Source organism: Olea europaea, chromosome 7 (genome assembly GCF_002742605.1).
Source record: "Olea europaea var. sylvestris chromosome 7, O_europaea_v1, whole genome shotgun sequence".
Lineage (NCBI taxonomy): Eukaryota > Viridiplantae > Streptophyta > Magnoliopsida > Lamiales > Oleaceae > Olea > Olea europaea.
This window is the reverse complement of record NC_036243.1, coordinates 114,898-132,673: the sequence shown is the minus strand read 5'-3', so window position 1 is coordinate 132,673 and position 17,776 is coordinate 114,898. Positions and strand designations below refer to the sequence as shown.

Here is a 17,776-nt window from a genome sequence, read left to right as displayed (position 1 = left end):
CACATCTCTCTCAATGGGTGACCCGTTGTTTTATGTTCGAACATGTGGAATAGGCTGTTGTCGAGAATGTGTCTTTGAAGCAGCAAATATTTTCAGATCTTGAAAAATTTTGCTCCCCGCATTGCATACTTGCGAGTAATACGTCCACTATTGATCTAAATCTTATTGGGGAGAAGACCAAGTCTCAGGATCGTATTATTGGAGCCCATTTTTTCAGGTAAAAAAATTAGGGGTATTCTTTTTTATTTATTTATATATTCCTGTATTTTTCTTTGATATAGCAATTATTTCATAATTATTGCAGTCCAGCTCATGTGATGCCACTCTTGGAAATTGTTCGTACCCAGAAGACATCACCTCAGGTAATTGTAGACTTACTGGATGTTGGGAAGAAGATAAAGAAGACGCCTGTGGTGGTTGGAAATTGCACTGGTTTTGCTGTCAACAGAATGTTTTTCCCATACACTCAAGCAGCCCTGTTACTTGTTGAACGTGGTACAGATATCTACCAGATTGATAGGGTAATTACAAAATTTGGAATGCCAATGGGTCCATTCAGGTAATATATTAGGCACCAACACTGGACGACTATAGTATATTTATATCCGTTATTCTTTTTCTGTAAATATTTTGAGTTGCTGTCTTTATGGTTTTAATTTCAATTTCCATAGATTGTGCGACCTTGTGGGTTTTGGCGTTGCAATTGCTACTGGCAGTCAGTTTGTTTTGAATTTCCCGGAGAGAACTTACAAATCAATGTTGATACCGCTTATGCAAGAGGATAAGAGAGCTGGTAAATCTTCCGTTTAATCTCAAAACTCGTCACTAACTCATATTAGCATGTTGGTAAGATAGATTAGACAGTACTGAATAGCTTTAAAGTGGGAATGGAAACAGAAATCTTGGTTTTATCTAGTATTCCATACCACTAGTACATAGGTAATGCTTATTTGATGTATTTTCTTTAGCAAATGAAGTGCTTCATTAAAATTGCTCTTGCTTTTAGGTGAAACCACTCGCAGAGGGTTCTATGTTTATGATGAGAAACGCAAAGCCAACCCAGATCCAGAAATAAAGAAATATGTTGAGAAGGCGAGAGAGATTGCTGGTGTCACCATTGACCCTAAGGTTATTCCTAAATTTCTACCATTTTCCTGTTACAATGATTGTATATTCCCACCTCCGAATTTTGATATATAAACTTGTCGTCCAGTTGACAAAATTATCGGACAAGGATATTGTGGAAATGATATTCTTTCCAGTGGTGAATGAGGCTTGTCGAGTGCTTGATGAAGGTATTGCCGTCAAAGCTGCCGATCTGGACATATCCGCTGTCATGGGCATGGGATTTCCTCCTTACAGGTTTGTTTTAATATATTGAATTGGGATGATATCCGTTATAATCTTCAAAAGTAATTCCTAATAATACTCATCAACCAGGGGAGGGATCATGTTTTGGGCGGATACTCTTGGATCTAAATACATTTGTTCGAGATTGGAGGAGTGGTCGAATCTGTATGGAGGATTCTTCAAGCCCTGTTCTTATTTGGCCCAGCAAGCTGCAAAGGGAGCTCCCCTTGTGAGAATCTTAATCTTCTTTTTCTTCATTGCTGATAAACAGCCCAATAGGACTTTGGTGGAAATATTTTTGAATCATAGGACTTTGTTGTTCTAAAAACATTACAACTAAACAAACTAATCATTCAGTTAGTACCGATCTTGAGAACTTTCAATATTAAGCATGTAGTGGCGGTTCGACATGTAGTATTAAACAGGATAATGTATAAAATTTTAATATTTTTTTCTTAATAATGTCCATTACCACTTAATCCTCTCGACCAAACTTTCATACTAGTTTTATTTCGATAATTGCTTTGCTAAGAAATTTGAGTTTTGTATCATGCAGAGTTTAAGCGTGGATCAAGCAAAGGCTCGCTTGTAATGTGAGGTTGATTGGAAGCTTTCTATTGTCCGGTTCGTATGTTTCTTGTTTATTTTTCTCAGTGTTGTATGCTTTTATTCCATCCCTATGTGAAGAGTTGAGTAGTTATCAATAATGTCAACCGAAAGAGGAGGATGACAATTAACTGTGAGAAATTTTATATCATAATTATCTGAATTTCTAGTGCAGTTTCCATCAATTTATTCCATATTGGCATAATAAATTTTTCAATTTCAAATGGGATTATTCTTTGAGAAAGTTGTAGAAAAGTGAAAAATGCAAACATCAGTTGCCTCGAATGTGCGAGATTGTATGTAGTGTTTTTGGTGATTCAGTTGTCTCAAAGTAAGTTTGGTTAGATTTGTTTGTAGCACAACCGCAGGTACGAGGAATCCATCAAATATCACAGTGAATATATTAATAATCATGAGACAACGAAATAGAATTGTGGATCCCTATGTTAAAAGCCTGTCCAATCCCTGGATTGATAAATGACCCTTCATCACTCACCCATCCAAGCCCTAAAAAACATCCATTTGTTATAAATGGGTAGAAACGACTGTTATACTTCTTATTAGATTCTAAAAAGATAGACATTAGTGCAAAAGTTCAATCTAAGACCATGTTTGATGGATAACCGATTTAAAAAATTTATTCATTGTCTCTTAACAAAATTTCGACGTGTTTCAATCTAAGACCGTGTTTGATGGATAACCGATATAAAAATTTTATTTGCAGTCAACACAATTTCAATATGTTTCTCCAAACAAATAAGCTTGTTAGAGAGTCTTATGGACTAATAGCAATAATCCACCATCATTGCTTCCGCTTCATTCATCACTACTTGCACGAGACTTCCTTCTAAAGGAAAATGCTCCCCTATTGATGTATTTTTACATCCCACAATTTAGATCGTTCGCTCTTGTTCGTATTAGCGCAAGAGCATTCATTCAGTGAGCCTTTTCGGCGTCTTTCAACTTTCAACTACGCAAACCTTCTGCCCTTTGAGTTGTTTTTCTCTCGGCGATAAAGCTTATTTCCATCGTTCACTGGCTGACTTTAACGAGGATTAGCAGTAAGAAATGATAATTCAGAGCAACAGACTCATTCTTCTTCAAATAATTTAAAGCAAATTTGTTATCTTTCCTTGGATGATGCATTCAGTCAGGGATTAATTGAATTGTTTTAATTTATTTAGACCCTATTGATAACCACAAAGGACTAAAAAACGATATGATGTACAAATTAAAGTGTTACAATTGTTATTTTCTTTGTTCTAGTGTCCGACAGTTGAGTTTTGTCGAAATTTGAATCATTTGATGTTAAGATTAATGTATAAAACCGATCGAGGATAAGAAAGAATTGTTATTTAGGTAATTAGAGTACGCATTGTACATAAGTACATGTATGTTCACAATAATGAATATGAAGATGAATTGAATGAAAGAGCATTCTTATTCACTATATTTAAACAGAAAAATAGAGATGCGCTCTCTAAAATTTTCAAGTATTCGATGTCTATGGCCTCAGGTTTTAATTATGTAAATCTAAATTATGTGCAATTTTCACATGACTCAAAGTCGGCCGTTAAATACTTTTATATTTTTGTCATTTAGCTATGCTATGTGAAAGTAACATGTGATATCTACATCCATACTCATTCTTTTCATTGCGTAATTACTCAAATTTTAATATTTAAATAAGTTGAGGACATCAAAAATCCAAAATCCCACTAATTTAAAGTTCAAGGAGCACATTCCTAAGTTTTACATATTTTATTTTTATATTTTCCTTTTCATGTACCAATGCTCAAATAGGGATTAAAATCAAATTTTCAATTAATTTTAGTAAAATATGTTATTGAAATGTTGTAGATCCCATAAAATACGTGATTAATATTAATTATTAACTTTAATTTGCCCACCAAACAGAGATTATAATGGCTACCAAACATAGCCATTAAGATCTAGCATCCGACAAAGAGACTAGGATGTCTAGTCCTGGATAATGAGAAAGTTAAACAGTAAAAAGTCTTAGTTTTACTGGGTAATTTGCAGATACAGAATATACGTTCTTAATACAGACTATACATTCTTACACAATTCTATGTTTTTATTATTGTTTGTCTCCGATTTACATTGTTGGTACACTTGTTTATCTTTCATTAAGTATGCTGTTACGTCATTAATTGTAGTTTGGTTTTTCTTAAATTGAATGCTTATCACTATTTTCAGGCCAGTTTTGTAATACTTCAATGTGAATTGTATATATAAGTCTGAGTTAATTGGTTTGAATTCTCTCATGATTCTATTTGTGATTGTTAAGGATGATTTTCATGCGAACCGTTCTACACTTCACAGGTTGGTAAGAAACAAGTGGGGATGGGCCCCACATTTTTTTAAATACATGTGGGGCCCATCACCAAACAATGAGGGGTTTGTAAGGCCCCTGTGAAGATAAAACCTGTATGTGCAGGTTTTTTCTTTTCATGCTATGCCTAAGGCATTGCATTTCTCCCCCTATTGTATGGTTTCGCCGAGAATCTTAAGACTTCATATAGGAGAAATATTTATCCATCTAAATTAAGTCTTTTGCACGTCCCCCTCATTTGCAAGCCTGATTCATGTTTTGTCGAAGTCCTAATGTATATAGAGTATTGGTAAATGGGTAACGACGAGATTAGAATTATATTTATATGATTACTAACTTTATGCATGCCTGTGAATTGGGTTTTCATGTACAATAATGTGGATTTGGGTTGGAGACAAGGATCTATTTAGTTTTTTTTGTTGTCTTTCTATGGGTATATTTTAAAGAATGGGTCAGTATCAAAGACTGAGCATGGATTATATAATCCAGTTTGCATTGTATAATCCATTTTTGAGAAGTTGGAAAAGGGGGAAGAAGAATTATTATCAAAGAGTTGCACATGTTTGGTACATAAGGACACATTTGAAAGGTCATAATCTAGAGTTGGATGGAATCTTATAAACATAATCTATCTTGCTTAAGCTGTGTTGTTTGTACTTTTGCCCATTTAATTAAGCCTGGACTGTTTATTCAATTTCAATTGTAGATCATGAAGATGTAAAATTCTACTTTCTTGTGTTAGCTAGCAATGAACTAAGAAAAGGAGTTGGACATTCGATTCTTAAGTTTATTGTCAAGCATTATGAGATTTTGGTTTCTTATCATCAGTGTGGCATTTGTTCATTGGACGAAAGGATTTGATGATTATGACTTAGTCGATCTTAGAATCGACAGGATAAATAGAAAATCAAATTATATTTAGAGAGTGGGGGAAGACAAAACCAAAGATAGAGAAGGGGAAAAAATCATATGTACAGAAAAATGCCTTACGGAATTTTTCCAGATGCTATGTTGGAAGCATTTGATTACATTTTTTCATTATTTTTTATTTTTGCCATGAGAAAATGAAAAACTCCAAGTGTATGTCTGTAAAAATCTGTACACCTAGCATTGTCCGAAAGGACATGGAGAAAGGGTTACTTCTAGGAAACACTAATGGTAGGTCATATAATTATAGGATGGATTCTAAAGTTTATATACTTTTAGAACCCCTCAAGGCTTAGGTATGAAGAGACTTTGCTTGGATAGTTGGGGCCCTTGTGATGAATATAAATATAAGCCAGTAGTCTTGATCATGAAGAAAATTTCTTAATAACAACCTAATATCTATTATGAGTGAATATTGTAATTTTACATGAATATTTTCCTCTAAATTTAATTGGTTTGTGGTTGCTTAATTTTATGGTTTTGGGCCCTTTGATGAATTGCTGGATCAATCTCTGCTTCACAACGGATGGGCCTGACAGCAAAGATTTAGAACGGGCCTGAGCCCATTATATTCTTGGGCTGTTTATTTCTCTTCACCAGCCATTTGAGGGCGCACTATTCTTCCTATGTGGCCCGCTTGTGAAGTTGCAGCATAACCTGTCCTATATGACATAATTGTACAAAAATAAATTATTCATTAAATGCAAACAAAATAACTAAGAAATCCTAATACTTAACGAATAAAAAAGTATTTTCGTAGACGTGAAAATGCAAAGCAAAATACATATTTTATGAATCATAACAATTTTATCTTTCAAATATAATTCATGAACACATGATTGTCCTCGTTAATATTCAACATGATGTCTCATTACGCTAGCCTATTTGATACGATGATTGAATAGAATCCCCACTTCTGATGAAGTACCAAGTCACTTCTAACCATCTTCAGATGACCATCTGTCCACCTCTCTTCTTCTCATCAAGAAGGATTACATGATGTATCAATGCTCGACTCTTCCATTGCACTAAAGACCTCAACCTTGTGTGGGCAAAATGTCATCAGAGCCAAACCATGATTAGTTTTTCCAACCATCACAATTCAACTTAGGGCCCACCACATTTGTTCCGCTATGATTGAGGTTCCTTCTAGTACATCCATATGGTTAAGTTTGACGTCTAACTCCGTACCACTTGTAGGAAAATGAAATTTCATCCTAAAAGACTAACCTATTAAATGGAGTAGCAATTGATTTGTGAGCTTTTATTCTTTTTTGTTACAAACTTATCAAAGCTTTTTTCTCGAAAATAGTTACCTCGTAACTTGGAGAGACATTGAGAGAACTATGGTTGCATTAGAAACAATCCTGAAAATCCTCTTACCAATTGCACTTGAAAATGCTCTTACCTTGTTCTTTCTTGTTGCTGTTAGAGCAATATGTACATCTTTTTTGACAATGTTATGTCAAAAATTCAGCCATTGTTTGAAAAAATGTTGCTAAATCAATAACTACGAATATGTCAATTCACGAGAATGTCAAATTATGTATAAGGAAGATGCTACAATGCCAGGCTGAGGCCTTACAGGGTTTCTATAGGCAACTCATATGTGGTGGGTCAGCATTTTTTTCTTCAATTTTTTATTAGATGTGGGTCCGATATGTAGCCATTTCATTGTGAGGAATCTGTACAATACCTGGTAGAACTACCCTAACAGACCAGCATTTTCCTTATGTATAAATAATGATGTATGTAGTACGATTAATGCATTTAATAGAAGAAGAGTACACTTTGGATTTTAGCTCCACAGTATTCAGGATTTAACTCCAATTGAAATGCCGTACAATAATTTCCCACTCTACCAGCTTTTCAAACAAGTACTTTTAAAGACAAAAATACTAATTGTATATTTTAGTATAAATATGTTTTAAGGAATCAATACATCAAATGTTTGTATAAAATATGTTTGTAAATATTGTGATTTGTGATATTGAACTCGAATAAAAAGAATTTACTGAAAGTGTCATGTAATAAGTGAAAAATATATAAACATACCCTAATCTATTCTATAAAGTGATAGGATTCTCCTTGTCCCACAGAACACATATTTAATTAAAATGATGGCGTTAGTCCCCACTCCCCCATTTTCTTTCTTTTAATTTTTTCTGGATAGATTCTTCAATTTGATTAGCATTCATAGTATGGATCGAGAAATATGAAGTTAGAAATCAATTTTTTATTGATAATATTACTCTTGGATTAATCAAAATGTGTGATTAAAATTGAAGTTTAATTATTTAAAAAAAAAAAAAATTTATCCCACACTAAAGGTGTAGGGGCACAAGCATCATTGCAGTTGAACTTTCAATAAAATCTCAATTAGGTCATTATATTTTAATTTATCTTAGTTGGATAAATTAATTTTAATTTGATTTTAAATTGGTCATCAAACTTTAATTTAATTCTAAATTTTACTACTTCAATGAATGTCACACATTATTGTTGAGTGGTATAAAAATCTACCACTATGTCACATCATAAAAGTGTTAAAATAAGATTAAAAGGCATGCCTTCTAACCTTTAAATCGAAAGCATTACTATCCCTTATGTTGTTATTGTCAACTATGCAGATTTCTACCAATTTGAGGATTATAGATGATAAATTGTTATAGACTAGTAAAATTTGACAATAAATTGGAATTCAATCAATTGAGACGAATTAAAATCTATTAAATCAATTTAAAATGAGAGCATATGAGATTTATTCATTTAATTTAAGCGGCCTCATCAATAAAAATAAAAAATAAATAAAAAAATGATAACGATACTTTTCAAAGTTGCAATTATCAAAAGTAGAAATAAAATCATTAACTTGTGAAACAAAAATGCCAATGGATCCAATTTAGCATTGATATTTTCTTCTCCAAAGCCCAGATGCTACAGGGTCCCACATCACATGTCAACAGACTAAATACCCCTTTTGCCCTTGCCAAAAAGGCAAGGTACTACATGTAATTTATGGCGGTACGAAAACAATGTTTAACGTTGATTTTCATTTGGTAAAAACAAGAGCAGCGGAAAAATATATTCCTTCCTAGAAATTTTCTAGAGAAAGAACTTGAAAATTTCCCTCCCCAAGTTTGATTCAAGTTTCTTTTAAAAAAGAATTTAAAGAAAATTATAAAAATAATTCAACTTACTTGAGCAAAATTTCAAGCCAAAAGCTCATGAGAAAATAGGATAAAATCGGAGTGACAGAAAATGCTTGATAAAAACAGTGATCGCTTCTCACAATTGTTGTGGGTCCTGTTGTGAATAAAAAATGCCGACTCCTATAGTTGTGTGTGCTTCTGTCAAATCGCATGTCATGCATTATGTTGGTGTAGCTTGATCCGAGAAAATAAATTGAGTTGCCTAAGCTCCCATAATCTGACCAATCAACAAACAACTTGCGGTCCAAGGCACATCTCCAAGTGGTAAAAGAGGAGGGTGGAGAAATCCAATTTTGCTTAAGACTGCCTTGTCAAGGGTTCGAATCCTGAAATATGAATTTGGCTCTTGGGTAAGTGCAAGTGTACAAGCAGCCTTCCACCCTATACCCTTGGAAGCATAACCCGCGATTTACCTCCCTCACGATATTTCAGGACAGGAACGGTGGGTGACCCTTAAGGTTGGGGTTCAACCTTTTAACAAACAACTCTACCTACTCGAGTGGCATGACATAGGAAATCACGAGGCAAGTATTTTCTCTTGTCCTTCCCACGCCACCCCACCCCACGCCACCCCACACCAACCCCAGTCCTTGGTTGAAAAGTTTATTATTATTTTTCAAACAAGCGCGTCCAATTGCATCTATAGTCTACTCATTTCCTTACCAAAAGACAGACCAAAACCAACAAAAAACACAAGTGAGAAACCAAAAGCAAAGCGTCAAGTCCCCACAAAAACAAGATCAAGAAAATCACACACACAACCACTACAAAATGATAGAAGATCGCCGTGTCGGACCTCCCCATGCCGCTATCTTGGCGGTGGTGGTTGTGCTAGTAGTAGTGGTGCCGACATTACTCGGTGACCAAGGTGAAGCCCTCACTGAGTTCATCGCCGAGTTGCTCAGCCCAGTTGGGCTCCTCCTCCTCCCCATAATCCTCCTCCTCATCATCCAATTCCTCTCCTCCGACAGCGGCTCATTCGTCTCGAGCATCTTCTCCACCGGAGAACCCAATACCATCCACCGAGTCAGTGGCTCGCCGGTCGGAGTTGCACTAGTTCTTGTACTCGTTTTGTTCCTCCTTTACAACCGTGTATCCATCTTTGGAGGTGATGATGATTCAGGGGACTAGCTACCATATACATACAATATACGTATAAGTGGTGGTGAAATTTGTATTGTTTTATGATATTTTGATCTTGCTTAAAAGCCGTTTTCTTCGGTAATAATCTATTCTTGCTTATGATTGATTATAATTTTACGGTATATCTTTGATGGGATTTCTTCTTTTTCTTGGATCTTTTGATAAGTGTAGACGTATATAGAGACTGTACTGTTGTACCACACGTAAAGTGAGATGTATTGTTTATGAACATGGAGTAGACTACTTTTTGACATATTGTTTATTTTTCTCAGTGTTGTATGCTTTTATTCCATCCCTATGTGAAGAGTTGAGTAGTTATCAATAATGTCAACCGAAAGAGGAGGATGACAATTAACTGTGAGAAATTTTATATCATAATTATCTGAATTTCTAGTGCAGTTTCCATCAATTTATTCCATATTGGCATAATAAATTTTTCAATTTCAAATGGGATTATTCTTTGAGAAAGTTGTAGAAAAGTGAAAAATGCAAACATCAGTTGCCTCGAATGTGCGAGATTGTATGTAGTATTTTTGGTGATTCAGTTGTCTCAAAGTAAGTTTGGTTAGATTTGTTTGTAGCACAACCGCAGGTACGAGGAATCCATCAAATATCACAGTGAATATATTAATAATCATGAGACAACGAAATAGAATTGTGGATCCCTATGTTAAAAGCCTGTCCAATCCCTGGATTGATAAATGACCCTTCATCACTCACCCATCCAAGCCCTAAAAAACATCCATTTGTTATAAATGGGTAGAAACGACTGTTATACTTCTTATTAGATTCTAAAAAGATAGACATTAGTGCAAAAGTTCAATCTAAGACCATGTTTGATGGATAACCGATTTAAAAAATTTATTCATTGTCTCTTAACAAAATTTCGACGTGTTTCAATCTAAGACCGTGTTTGATGGATAACCGATATAAAAATTTTATTTGCAGTCAACACAATTTCAATATGTTTCTCCAAACAAATAAGCTTGTTAGAGAGTCTTATGGACTAATAGCAATAATCCACCATCATTGCTTCCGCTTCATTCATCACTACTTGCACGAGACTTCCTTCTAAAGGAAAATGCTCCCCTATTGATGTATTTTTACATCCCACAATTCAGATCGTTCACTCTTGTTCGTATTAGCGCAAGAGCATTCATTCAGTGAGCTTTTTCGGCGTCTTTCAACTTTCAACTACGCAAACCTCCTGCCCTTTGAGTTGTTTTTCTCTCGACGATAAAGCTTATTTCCATCGTTCACTGGCTGACTTTAACGAGGATTAGCAGTAAGAAATGATAATTCAGAGCAGCAGACTCATTCTTCTTCAAATAATTTAAAGCAAATTTGTTATCTTTCTTTGGATGATGCATTCAGTCAGGGATTAATTGAATTGTTTTAATTTATTTAGACCCTATTGATAACCACAAAGGACTAAAAAACGATATGATGTACAAATTAAAGTGTTACAATTGTTATTTTCTTTGTTCTAGTTCATATTAGTGTCCGACAGTTGAGTTTTGTCGAAATTTGAATCATTTGACGTTAAGATTAATGTATAAAACCGATCGAGGATAAGAAAGAATTGTTATTTAGGTAATTAGAGTACGCATTGTACATCAGTACATGTATGTTCACAATAATGAATATGAAGATGAATTGAATGAAAGAGCATTCTTATTCACTATATTTAAACGGAAAAATAGAGATGCGCTCTCTAAATTTTTCAAGTATTCGATGTCTATGGCCTCAGGTTTTAATTATGTAAATCTAAATTATGTGCAATTTTCACATGACTCAAAGTCGACCGTTAAATACTTTTATATTTTTGTCATTTAGCTATGCTATGTGAAAGTAACATGTGATATCTACATCCATACTCATTCTTTTCATTGCGTAATTACTCAAATTTTAATATTTAAATAAGTTGAGGACATCAAAAATCCAAAATCCCACTAATTTAAAGTTCAAGGAGCACATTCCTAAGTTTTACATATTTTATTTTTATATTTTCCTTTTCATGTACCTATGCTCAAATAGGGATTAAAATCAAATTTTCAATTAATTTTAGTAAAATATGTTATTGAAATGTTGCAGATCCCATAAAATACGTGATTAAAATTAATTATTAACTTTAATTGGCCCACCAAACAGAGATTATAATGGCTACCAAACATAGCCATTAAGATCTAGCATCCGACAAAGAGACTAGGATGTTTTGTCCTGGATAATGAGAAAGTTAAACAGTAAAAAGTCTTAGTTTTACTGGGTAATTTGCAGATACAGAATATACGTTCTTAATACAGACTATACATTTTTACACAATTCTATGTTTTTATTATTGTTTGTCTCCGATTTACATTGTTGGTACACTTTTCATTAAGCATGCTGTTACGTCATTAATTGTAGTTTGGTTTTTCTTAAATTGAATGCTTATCACTATTTTCAGGACAGTTTTGTAATACTTCAATGTGAATTGTATATATAAGTCTGAGTTACTTTGGGGTATGCCTTCCTAATATCCTCCATCGAACAACGTTTCTCCACACCTAGAACTGCATAGTAGTCCATCTTACTTTTAATCTGTCTAATCAATTGAACATGCTCCTCCGTGTAATTCCTCTCCCCATTCTGAACCTCATTGCTATTAACCCGCCTCATTTTATCTTTCAGACCATTAGCATTGCTCACATTATTAGATGGACCAGAGGACGATGATGAATCAAGATTTTCACACTTGGCCAGAAGATCATCAACATGCAAAGCATGATTAAGACGACGCGCAATTCCAATAAATTTTAGGGCTCTTTGTTTATTGCCCGATGCAATTGCATCCTTAGCAATATTAATGCATCTTAAAGCCTCGTCCTTGTTGCCATCCATAATGATTTTCAAATTATCAATCACTACCCAACTGAAAAATCAACCGAAATTTCCCCAAAATTCAATCCGGAGATTCAGAATCTGAAAATAGTGAACATCCCATAAGATCATCAATTTCAACAACAACAACAAATTCCAGTACAAGAAATCATGATCTGGAATTCATAATCTTAACTATTACAAAAAAGAAATCTAAAAACGAATCTGAATGTCAAGTCAATAAATAACCGAGTTAAATAACATAAACAGTACCAAAAGGAGCTATAGGGGTTCGATGATAAAACCTAATTATTTAATTAAACTGTAAACCCAACAAAATATTACAAAAAATGTTTACCTCTTAGGTTAGAATCCGAAATCCCATGAGCGATTCAGAGAACGAAATGTAGCGTTCCATAGGTATGCATATATATAGGTTCAACAGTGAACCAATTAAAATGTGCCACGGTAGAATAGGACTTATGCTCCTTATTTTGGTCTGTTTTCTACTTTTCTTACCGTCGGATATTTTAGAGCGTGTTGTGTTGGGGTGTAGAAAGTAATTTGAGTTTATCTCAATTTACAGAATTATTTAATTTTTGTTCTATTTAGACGCGTCTAAAATTAATAAAAGTAAGAATGACATGAAAGGTTGAAAATTGTGTGGGATTAAATTATCCTCATCTATTCATTTTATTTTGTCTTCTAAATTTTTAAATAGAATTCACAGAGATCGTGTTTACGGTCCCTTCTAATTGGAGTATTAGAGGTGTTCAATGGAACGAGTCGAATCGTTTGACTCGTCTAATGTTGACACATTTCGAATTATTAAGGAAACCAATTTGCTCATTCGAAGTGTGACTCGTCTTGCTCCTTAGTGGGTGAGTCACAAGGGCGGACCCACATGGAATCATGTGGGGTCAAATGATCCCACAAAATTTTGTCCTTTTTTTGTTTTTTTTCAATCTACTTTCATGTACTCGTCGGGATGTCAAATGATGTCAAAATATTGCATTCTTAATACCATTTCAAAGTGCTCATGGCCTAATTTTTCACTTATTAAGGACATCGAAGTGGTCAATTATAGTAAAATTTATGACATGCTAAAGTAGGGCGTTTGAAACTAGTATTTTGATAATTTCGATAATATCCTAACTTTAAAAATTCGTTTGCGATCGTGTGTTATCTGAATCCACAAATCGTCTATTACATGTAAAAGTTTGTTGCGAAAACTACATCGTTTTCATATCGAATGATCCAAATGGATATCGAAAATAGTTAAATATGTATCAAACGTACGCATCAAAAAAGACGTTTAACTCGTTTTTTCTTTGAAAAAATTCAATTAATTATTATTTTTGTACGATAAATTTTTCAATATAATTTATATCGTTTCATTCGGAAGTCTTACATGAAATATGATGTAAATTTTTTAGGATCGTTACAGATTAAATGCAATTTGAATTATTTTTGAATTATATTTGCTTTAAATTTAAATTTCATTTACATCCTGAATAAAACTTGAGTTTTATTTCAATTCATTTAATTTCTATATTCAATTTAATTTACTTAACGTTAGCTCAGTATTTGCTAATGAAATGATAAACAAAACTATACAAGTAACAAAATTTATTTAATAATATTAATAATGATGTAATTATACGACATTTTCAAAGTGTTAAAATACATATAAACTTATTTTCATTGATATTATGTTGTTTATTTAAAAAATTATTTTTAAAATTTTGACCCTATAATACTAAAGGTCTGGATCTGCCCCTGACGAGTCATATGATGGTCCAAGTCGATTTTTTATTGGAATTGTATTTTCGTTCATTTTGATGAGCCTACTTGCACGAGAATCCATGACTCATCCCATACACGAGCTAACCGATAAGCGATTCGTCTCCTTAACACTCTTAGACGAGGCGAGGGATTTGGTATTTTGACATCCCTAGGTGAATCCGATGTTTTTGTAGGACTAACTTTACTGCCAATTGGGCTTTTAATAGAAATAACTAGAAAAGTCCAATAGAGAATGGTCTAGGCCCAACAGTGAATGGCCGACATGGTAGGGGAAGGACACACATGTCAAATTGAGAAAAATTCTGTCCATTATAGGTAATTTGTACATTCGACCTCCTTCCTCTTCTTCCTTCAAAACCCTCGGCCTATTTATTTTCGTCGTCTGTACAATAATTACCCCTCTGGCTGTCGCCTGCTTGTGAACCCTTGCTCTCTTGAAGCCTTTGAGCGACACGAGTGCTAAAACTCTGTAATCATGTTGGTCTACCAAGATTTGCTCACAGGTAATTATTTTGTGATTTTTATTTTCGTAATTTTTATGGGCTGTGGGCCTGTCCGTGGATACATGCTATATTATGAAGTGGGCATGGGATGATTGTTATTCAGTGCATTAGATGATAGTGTTTTAGATCTATGATTTTTAGCCGTTCTTTCCTATTATCTTGTGTTGTTGCGGCTGATCTACTTGTGGGATTTTGTAATGATGATTTAATTTCTTTTTGCTGCCCTATAGGTTTTTGGTTTACCGATTAAACTATTTACTGGTTTTTGAGGTGAAGATTTGGTTTTTTAAGGCTGGGATTTTATTTTTTTTAATAGACCATACTTAATTTTCGTCATTACTGGTATTTTGAATTGCTGATTATTCACGGTGTATTGGTATAGATTGAAACTTTCTGTTTTGCTGATTTATTTAAGACTTACTGTGAAAAATATCTAATTTTCTTTTGTTTTATACTACACGATTTTGTGCTACAAAGATCAAATTTTTATCTTGTTTGTAGTATTTTCTTTCGTCTGATTTAAATTCGTGCTTTTCTTTTGAATATTAAGCTGTGAACATCTTTTTGGAGCAACAATTGAAGTTTTTTTTCTCCCTGATTTGTTGAACGGTATTATTGTTATCGATCAAGTTCTTGTCGCTGATTTAGTATGTCATTTATCCAACAAGCTTATTCCTCTCTCTCTTTTTTTTTTTTTTGGGTAAGAGCCTTGCTTGCAAAGATAGTGGATCTACCAAAGGCTATTGGTAAAATGAATGTGTTATCTTCTACACTATAGCCTGTATGATGATATGTCTTCTTCTTGTGGAATTGTGGTTTATAAGTTCTGTGTGAGTTATATTATAAAAATGAATAAGTATTTAAGATAAGTTTGGAACTTCAGCTTCCTCTTGGTATATTTTGTTCCATAAATGTGGTGATCAAGGAATATTATGCTGTTGAAATAGTTGATGATTAGAAATTTTACCAATACCAATTAATGTTTTCACCACGGATAACATTCTTATTTGTAATTGTTTAGGTGATGAACTTCTCTCAGACTCATTTCCATACAAGGAAATCGTAAATGGGATTCTCTGGGAAGTTGAGGGAAAGGTAAAGATCTTGACTTATTTCATTAGATATAGTTATTTGGTTCACTGTTATGTCCATTGACTTGGTAAACATTTTTCAATTTGCTTTATTTACTAATTGGTTATTTATTTTGATGATTCCGGGAGGTATTGGACACTTGTATCATTACTTCTCCTTTGCAAGATATTTATGCTGTAATTTTTGTGGTGGATCACAGTGGGTTGTCCAGGGAGCAGTTGATGTAGACATTGGTGCAAACCCTTCTGCTGAAGGTGCTGATGAGGACGAGAAAGTTGATGATGCGGCTGTCAAGGTTGTTGACATCGTTGACACATTCAGGCTCCAGGTTAGTCTATGCATAATTCGTAATATATGACTGAATTCTATGTGCAGACTTTAATGTCTTTAGCCTGACTATTAAATACAGGAGCAACCTCCATTTGACAAGAAGCAATTTGTTGCATACATCAAGAAGTATATTAAGCTGTTGACACCCAAGCTCGATGCAGAGAAGCAAGAGGAGTTCAAGAAGGGTGTTGAAGGAGCGACTAAGTTTCTGCTCTCAAAGCTCAGTGACCTCCAATTGTAAGTTTAGCATAGAATTCTTTTAACGTGTTTGGTAAGGAGGTTGAGATATCACTCGAAAGTATTGAGTAGATGATGACAGAATCTTGGTTCTTTATACCGATCGTGAGGGCCTGTTCGGGATAGCTTCTACATTTTGTAGAAGTACTTCCTAAGTTTGCTTACTCATGAAGCTCTTTTAAGCACCAGATAAAGTGCCGTCAAAAGATTATCCTAATAGATTCAAAAGCAGTTTCTTAGTTTCAAAATCTACTTTAGGATTTTATGAAGCCATCCTAAACGGTCTCTGAATGTGCATCCTAATTCCTACTGTTAAGAAAGGTGTTTTGATTTATTTGGCTGATCAAGGTTTGTCTTCTTCTTGTAGTTTTGTGGGAGAGAGCATGCATGATGACAGCACCATCGTGTTTGCATACTACAAGGAAGGTGCTACTGATCCGACATTCTTGTTCTTCGGCCATGGTTTGAAGGAGGTCAAATGTTAAAAATTGGAACTGTGATCACTGTGCTTGGTACTTGTCGTACCTCTACTTTTTAAGTATTGCAGGTTTTCATTTGGATATTTGTACTATTGCTACGTCTTAATCTTGCCTATTGTTATATTGGAACATAATTTAGATTGCTTGATAATTAATAACAGTTTTGATTGAAGTGATCAGTATTTTGAATTTATTCTTTGTGCTTCCTGTGCTGTTAAAAGCCTGTTGCTCTGGTTTTTTTTTTTTTTTTTCTTTGCCGTTTTTAGTGCCCTCTGCTTATTCTCAAGAATTCCTTTCTATAATTTTTGTGGGCTGCTTTTTCTTAAAAGGAAAAATGTTGATTCCGAAGCCTTTAGCAACTTGCTTATGTTTGTTTACAGACTTGACTATGAACATTTAGTATTTATTTTTGTGTATCTGCACTTTGATCGATTCGAATATACGGGTTGAGCCCTTAAAAATAGATGAGGGAAAGCATTTTTATTCCTAACTAGTCTTAGGATTGACCACTTTCGATGAAGATTGAATTACGGTATTGTACTAGTCTCTTTTATTCTAACTTGGATGTCAGGTATATACTTGGAACAAGGTTTTTTGCAAGCATCCCGAAGTTTCTATTTTTAAAGAGCATAATTTGTAATTTAGAGAGCATCTATTAATTAGCGCTTCTCGTCTCAATGGCAATACAAAAATTTATCAGGAAGGAACAAAAAGATTCATTTTCTAATCTTATGTTTTTGTGAAAAAATGATAAACGACAAATATAAAAATTCAACAAAATAATTTTCTTGTGCTAACAAAATATTTGGACAGCGATTGTTATACGTTATATGCTAATTAATTGAATGTTATATGACAGAAATAAAGTTCGAGCAA

General features: G+C 33.9%; 4 protein-coding genes across 4 annotated transcripts in view; 3 read left to right on the top strand and 1 right to left on the bottom strand.

Moving 5' to 3' along the window:
* LOC111396583 (glyoxysomal fatty acid beta-oxidation multifunctional protein MFP-a-like) overlaps positions 1 to 2,150 on the top strand; it is a 6,093-nt gene extending 3,943 nt beyond the window's left edge. Inside the window, exons 12-18 of the mRNA XM_023022990.1 lie at positions 54 to 217; positions 305 to 559; positions 672 to 793; positions 1,007 to 1,128; positions 1,214 to 1,362; positions 1,441 to 1,579; positions 1,907 to 2,150. Coding sequence (XP_022878758.1) covers positions 54 to 217; positions 305 to 559; positions 672 to 793; positions 1,007 to 1,128; positions 1,214 to 1,362; positions 1,441 to 1,579; positions 1,907 to 1,942 — 987 coding nt within the window. The 3' untranslated portion in view covers positions 1,943 to 2,150. The remainder of the gene's footprint in view (positions 1 to 53; positions 218 to 304; positions 560 to 671; positions 794 to 1,006; positions 1,129 to 1,213; positions 1,363 to 1,440; positions 1,580 to 1,906) is intronic.
* A 6,925-nt stretch (positions 2,151 to 9,075) lies between these two features.
* LOC111396584 lies at positions 9,076 to 9,849 on the top strand. Its single transcript, XM_023022991.1, has one exon. It carries the CDS (start codon positions 9,223 to 9,225, stop codon positions 9,580 to 9,582), a length of 360 nt encoding a protein of 119 aa, XP_022878759.1. The 5' UTR covers positions 9,076 to 9,222; the 3' UTR covers positions 9,583 to 9,849.
* A 1,950-nt stretch (positions 9,850 to 11,799) lies between these two features.
* On the bottom strand, positions 11,800 to 12,951 carry LOC111397612 (chaperone protein dnaJ 49-like). Its single transcript, XM_023024615.1, has 3 exons — positions 12,812 to 12,951; positions 12,091 to 12,555; positions 11,800 to 11,814 (listed from the first exon to the last, which is right to left on the bottom strand). The coding sequence occupies exons 2-3, from the start codon at positions 12,472 to 12,474 to the stop codon at positions 11,800 to 11,802; spliced, it is 399 nt and encodes a 132-aa protein (XP_022880383.1). The 5' UTR covers positions 12,475 to 12,555; positions 12,812 to 12,951.
* Positions 12,952 to 14,611: 1,660 nt separating this feature from the next.
* Positions 14,612 to 17,093, top strand: LOC111396582 (translationally-controlled tumor protein homolog). The gene is made up of 5 exons (XM_023022989.1): positions 14,612 to 14,762; positions 15,784 to 15,857; positions 16,054 to 16,182; positions 16,264 to 16,421; positions 16,789 to 17,093. Exons 1-5 carry the CDS (start codon positions 14,735 to 14,737, stop codon positions 16,904 to 16,906), a joined length of 507 nt encoding a protein of 168 aa, XP_022878757.1. The 5' UTR covers positions 14,612 to 14,734; the 3' UTR covers positions 16,907 to 17,093.
* The last annotated feature ends 683 nt before the right edge of the window (positions 17,094 to 17,776 follow it).